This window comes from Octopus bimaculoides, chromosome 2 (assembly GCF_046866305.1).
Source record: "Octopus bimaculoides isolate indiv1 chromosome 2, ASM4686630v1, whole genome shotgun sequence".
NCBI lineage: Eukaryota > Metazoa > Mollusca > Cephalopoda > Octopoda > Octopodidae > Octopus > Octopus bimaculoides.
The window spans coordinates 107017822-107023355 of NC_142929.1; the positions used below are offsets into that span (position 1 = coordinate 107017822).

Genomic DNA, 5534 nt, shown 5'->3' on the forward strand with positions numbered 1-5534 from the left:
TGATTTCTAGTATAAAACAGCCTTAGAAACATGCTGGAATGATCAAAATAACATTTTAAATGGAAATAAGCAAGATATTGGGTGAAAAATTAGCAAACCTCATTTGAATATCAGAGAAATATATCTAGTAGATATAGCAAAAAGGTTAGATATGTGTAAATATTGACAGATAATTACGAAATTTGTAATTTTTAAGTGATCTCATATGAGATCACTGGTAGGTAGTGGGTTAATAATAATAATAATAATAATAATAATAATAATAATAATAATGGTTTTAAAGTTTGGTACAAGGTCAGCAGTTTCAGAGAAGGGGCTAAGCTGATTGCATTAATCACAGTACTCAATTGGTACTTATTTTATCGACACAGAAAAAAGGTGAAAGGTAAAGTTGACCATGGCAAAATTTGAACTCAGAATGTGCAGATGGACAAAATGCCACTAAGCATTTTGCCTGACATGCTAACATTGCTGCCAGCTTGCTGCCTTAATATTAATATTAATAATAATAATAATAATAAACAACTGGGAATGCATACAATGAGTTTCTCTGCCCTAGGTGTACGGAAAACACTTGGCAAGAAATGGAAGAAAATTTGAAGAAAGAAAAAACAACAACATAATAATAATAATAATAATAATAATCATTATCATCATCAAATTTTAGCACAAGGCCTGCAATTTTGGGGTGGAGTAAGTCAATTACAATGAACCCCAATGCTTAACTGGCACTTATTTTATCAACCCTGAAAAGTTGAAAGGCAAAATCGACCTCAGTGGAATTTGAGCTCAGATGAAATGCTGCTAAGTATGTTGTTGGCCTGCTAATGATTTTGTCAGTGACAAAGCTGGAATTTTGAATTACAAGTATAATCCATCTGGGGCTTCCATTCAGTTTCCATCTACCCAATTTCACTCACAGACTATGAATTTATCTGAGGCATTACAAAATGACATTTACTCAAGATGCCATGCTGTGGAATTGAAACCAAATCTCATGACTGCAAAATGAACTTCTTAACTATTCACCCTTACTGTGCCTTGACATACATACATGCATACCTACATCCATATTTACACCTCCATTCTCAAATATGATTTTTGAGTATTTCTAAGTGGCTAAATGACTCTTGCTGTAATTGTTTCAGTTTTAACAGACAATCTCAAATTAAGCCACTTACCAAAACAAGTACAACTTGGATATAAATAATATTGCTTGTAGAATTTAATAATAAATATACACCGTAAGGGATAAAATGCATATCATGCATGTGTACGATAGAGATTCTTATAACACATTATCTTTTTCAGAAGGAAAACTAGCACATATGACCTATGAAGGAAACTAGCACCTTTTGGGATGAAAGGAAGGAGGGAGGAAGTTAATCACAAACTGAAGAATTGTCTGGTAAGTTTGCAATATAGTCAGCTCTGCTGAAGGTACCTCAAAACCAGGTGGTGGTGTAAAATCAGCTGATACATTAAGTCAACTACTTATTGGTCTTTTGTGTCCTCACTAAAGAATTCATTCTCAATTAGGGTATCTTAGTTAAACATTACTAAAATTTATTCATGGTAAAATCTTCACTCCTCCTCTGGTTGTTTGGTGTTGATACCTTTCACTCTCCCTATTTACCCACTTGTTGCTTTATCATGCTTCAATATCTTTTCTCTCTCGTGCTGGTGCTACAATAAAATGCACCCTGTTGACTGTCAGGTGTGGGGTTGAGAGATTCCAGACTTGTTTGAAGATAGCAACCTTAGTAGTACCAGTGCCATGAAAAAAAAATACACTAAGTACACTTGGTAAAATGGTTGATGTTAGGAAGGGCATCAGGCCAAAATGGAACTTAAGAATGAAATGCAGTCCTCTGACCCATTTTGGAAAATGGACATAATATGATGATGATGATACATATATTATACATACACATATGAAAAGAAGTACAATGGGCATGAAGTTACATGCATATTACAGATATTGCATTGTTCCTTTGTCTGCTTAGCTAACAACAGGTCCCACTCCCACTTCATGGTTGAGTGTTTAGCAATAGGACAGGCACTCAGCTGTTAAAGAACATGACAAAAGATTTACTATAGGAAAATATCTATACAACCCACTCCATCCTTTCTGGCAGGTTAACATGAATAGTAAATTGTTAAAAGGGAAACCATATAGTTTCTAGGGTATATATATAATCATTATTATCATTACTATTATATTTATACATTTAAATCAAGCCATTTAGCTCATTCCTGATTAACTATATGTGTCTGTACAGTCACATCAAAATATTTAAATGAGAATTGTGTATTTCTTCATTATTTTGTTAAAAGACATTTACACATTTTCTTAGGAGCAAGAATTTTTGGTTCTATGCTCTTCCTATTGCTGAATATTCATTCCTTCAAGAAGTAGGAGTGGAACTTGTTAGCAAGACAGATGGAAAAAAAGGAAAGGTAAACCAAGGACACACAACAAGGTTTTGAATTTATGTTTATTTGGTTAACAGTACAGAAACTTAACTTCACAGCAGTTGCTATACTTCTTCAATTGGATAAATATTTCCTCTTGAATAGCAGCCAGAGTAATTTCAAAATAGCAAGATACAGTACCACTTAATGAGCAAAAGTCATCTGGAGTATAAAAATTTATATATATATATATATATATATATATATATATATATATACATATATATATATATATACATATATATATATGTATGCATGTATACATACACTCATCTGTGAGTGGACAAACGCATACCTGGATAATTTATACATGTAATATTAACAAACACATGCACATGTGCAGTTTTACTACTAAATGTTAGTAGTAAGGCCTCATTTGTAAGTATGTTTTATATAAAAGTCTGAGATTATGGGTAATGATTTATTGCTTTAATATTGAAGTTTAATCATGCATTGATGGATGAAAGATTAACACAGAGGAAAATATTTAGAAAGTAATTGATTGAAGATTTTTTCTACATAATAACTCTACATCTTTCAAACAAATGTATTCTTGAATGACTCTAGGGATAGCTTGTGGAAACTTCTCAAAGGATATACTTACAGAACATGTGAGTGTTTTACGGTAGGCACAGCGACAAAGATGATGTAGAGAAGGAACAGTTTTAGATGTCATTACACACCAACTGCTGAGATAAGGGTCCACTCTAGAGATATAATCAATATACTGAGTTGACCAATGCCAACCAGATGCAGTGGCATATAATGCTAATTTCTTAGACACATGTAGTTTGTTTTGTTTATCATGCCAATGAGATTCCAAGTAATATTTCATGGAATTCACAATTGGTACAAGTTCTGAGCCACTGCATTCACATAATAGTTTGATTGTAAATTTGGAAAGTGTTGTAAAAATATCATCCATTGGCCCTTCAAAAACTGGTTGGTGTCGGTGTAGCTGCAGGAGAAGAAGCTCATGAAATTTGCACGATGTGCAATACTTGATTGCTATTTCAGAAAGTTGGTTAATGAAGTCAGTGTTTCCATATTTCAAAGCAGTTCTTACCACGTACAACATGGCATCTTTGCAGATGGGATCAAAGCTAGTTGACATAAGAATTTTGATGATTTCCCAATAGTTCACATTATCTTCAACTTCTGTACATTGATTGTAGGCATAGATTAGTGCAATATCAAAAGTAGAACAATTTTTTATATTCAGTTTATTCTTATCACAAGATGGCTGGTTGATGAGTGTTTTCACCTGATTAGTATGTCCCAAACGAACAGCCAGTATTAATGCTGTTTCATTGTTGTCATTTAGTGGTATATTCAAGTCAATATTGGTATCCATTAGCTGCTGTAGTTCACTGCAATCATCCATTACGATAGCTTGAAGTAGGTTATCTGTTGCTTGATCTGATGGGATGTGTTGCTTGTGATTATTATTTAAACTCTGTTGTTCCTGCCAGGGAGGCTCCGTTGGAAGTGTACACGATGTTAATACATGCTTTGGAACACAACTGTACCACTGAGATGTGTTATTACCCATGTTTCTGAGCTGTCCTGTGATAATGGTTTTCCTAGAATGTAAATCAGTGATTTACACAAGTCATTACATGCAAATAATAATAATAATAATGATAATAATAATAATAATAAAGGTGAATGTAAAATTCTTTCAAAATTACTGAGTAATTATTATGAATATTTAAAAAAATAGATAAATAAATAAAACCAGTTAATAAGGTTCATTTAGGATATTATCATTTTCGAAGTATAGGATAACATAGTTTTCTAAAGTAATTTTTAACACTATTTTAAATATTATCAGAAATATATGAAGGAAAAAAATATATTCTTCCGGTAGTTATATGCAAATTATTATTTATTAATTATTTTTTACTGAATTAATAACATAATCCCTCAGCAAGATTGGACAGAATTAAATTTATAACTTTGAAAGAAAATTTAGTAGAAATAAACAATAATCTCTTTCTTTTCAAAAAATAAAGTCAAACACAGGAACAAAGGAAATATACAGTTTTAATAGTAAAGATACGTTTGAAGCGAAGCAAACAACACAACAATAATAGATTGCATTACGAAATAAAAACGAAAACAAAAACTAACTAAAAGACAAACAAAAAAATCGAATTTCGGTTAGTAAGCAACACTACAACAACAATATAGATTATGGCAGTGCTCCGTTTATACGAAATTTATCGAAACACTTTTCAAACGAAGCATTTTCGTCTGTATTTTTGTAAATATTAAATCTGTTTTTGTTTAAATATATTTGTGATCGACGCTGTTTCTTGTTTCAGCATTGGCAGTTAGTAGATATATATATATAATATATAAAGCAATAAGTCAGTAGACAGACACAACCAAAAAATACACACACTCACAAATTACAAAGGAATGTTATATGCTTTTTCTATGCCTTCCTTTTTTTTTTGAGGTGGAATGAGTGATCTGGTCTTTTAGGATATATATACATATATGTTTAAATAGTTTTATAAGGATGCAAAAATACGAAGAAAACGTAAGTCATGTGAAACAGAACCCGACAAACTGACGGTGTCGACTAAAATATTACCCAGTTATTAATATACCTTAATATTACCACCGTATTAATTGAAAAAAAGAACATTTTCCCCCCGCTTTTCCTCTTCCCTCCAATGAGAAGAGATAAGGCTTTGATTTTTTAAGAAAGGAAGCATGAAGTATTTTTTAAATATATAAAATAAAACAGTAGGAATGTTATTTTCTCTATACAACAAATAATTCTTTAAATTGATGGGAATATGCAAATAATTTGTAACTAATAAATGAAATGAATAATAGAGGTGAATAATATGATATTAAAGTTGCATAAGTGGAGGCGCAATGGCCCAGTGGTTAGGGCAGTGGACTCGTGGTCATAGGATCGCGGTTTCGATTCCCAAACCTGGCGTTGTGAGTGTTTATTGAGCGAAAACACCTAAAGCTCCACGGGGCTCCGGCAGGGGATGGTGGCGAACCCTGCTGTACTCTTTCACCACAACTTTCTCTCA

The 5534-nt window shown here is 32.3% G+C and overlaps 1 protein-coding gene across 3 annotated transcripts; it reads right to left on the reverse strand.

Annotated features, from left to right (window-relative positions):
- Nucleotides 1-2480: 2480 nt before the first annotated feature.
- Nucleotides 2481-5232, reverse strand: LOC106870380 (uncharacterized). Of its 3 annotated transcripts, none has more exons than XM_089347428.1 (2): nt 5094-5232; nt 2481-4058 (listed from the first exon to the last, which is right to left on the reverse strand). In XM_089347428.1, the coding sequence occupies exons 1-2, from the start codon at nt 5129-5131 to the stop codon at nt 2963-2965; spliced, it is 1134 nt and encodes a 377-aa protein (XP_089203554.1). In that variant the 5' UTR covers nt 5132-5232; the 3' UTR covers nt 2481-2962. The 3 variants fall into 3 exon arrangements, with proteins under 3 accessions (XP_089203554.1, XP_014771905.1, XP_014771906.1); XM_014916419.3 differs by lacking the exon at nt 5094-5232 and adding an exon at nt 4887-5066; XM_014916420.3 differs by lacking the exon at nt 5094-5232 and adding an exon at nt 4881-5066.
- Nucleotides 5233-5534: the final 302 nt, after the last annotated feature.

Coding starts and splice junctions, on each gene's coding strand:
- LOC106870380 (XM_089347428.1), bottom strand. CDS start 5,131: ATGTTCTTTTTTTCAATTAATACGGTGGTAATATTAAG. Junction 4,059..5,093: donor AATACGGTGGTAATATTAAG/GTATATTAATAA, acceptor TTTACATTCTAG/GAAAACCATTATCACAGGAC.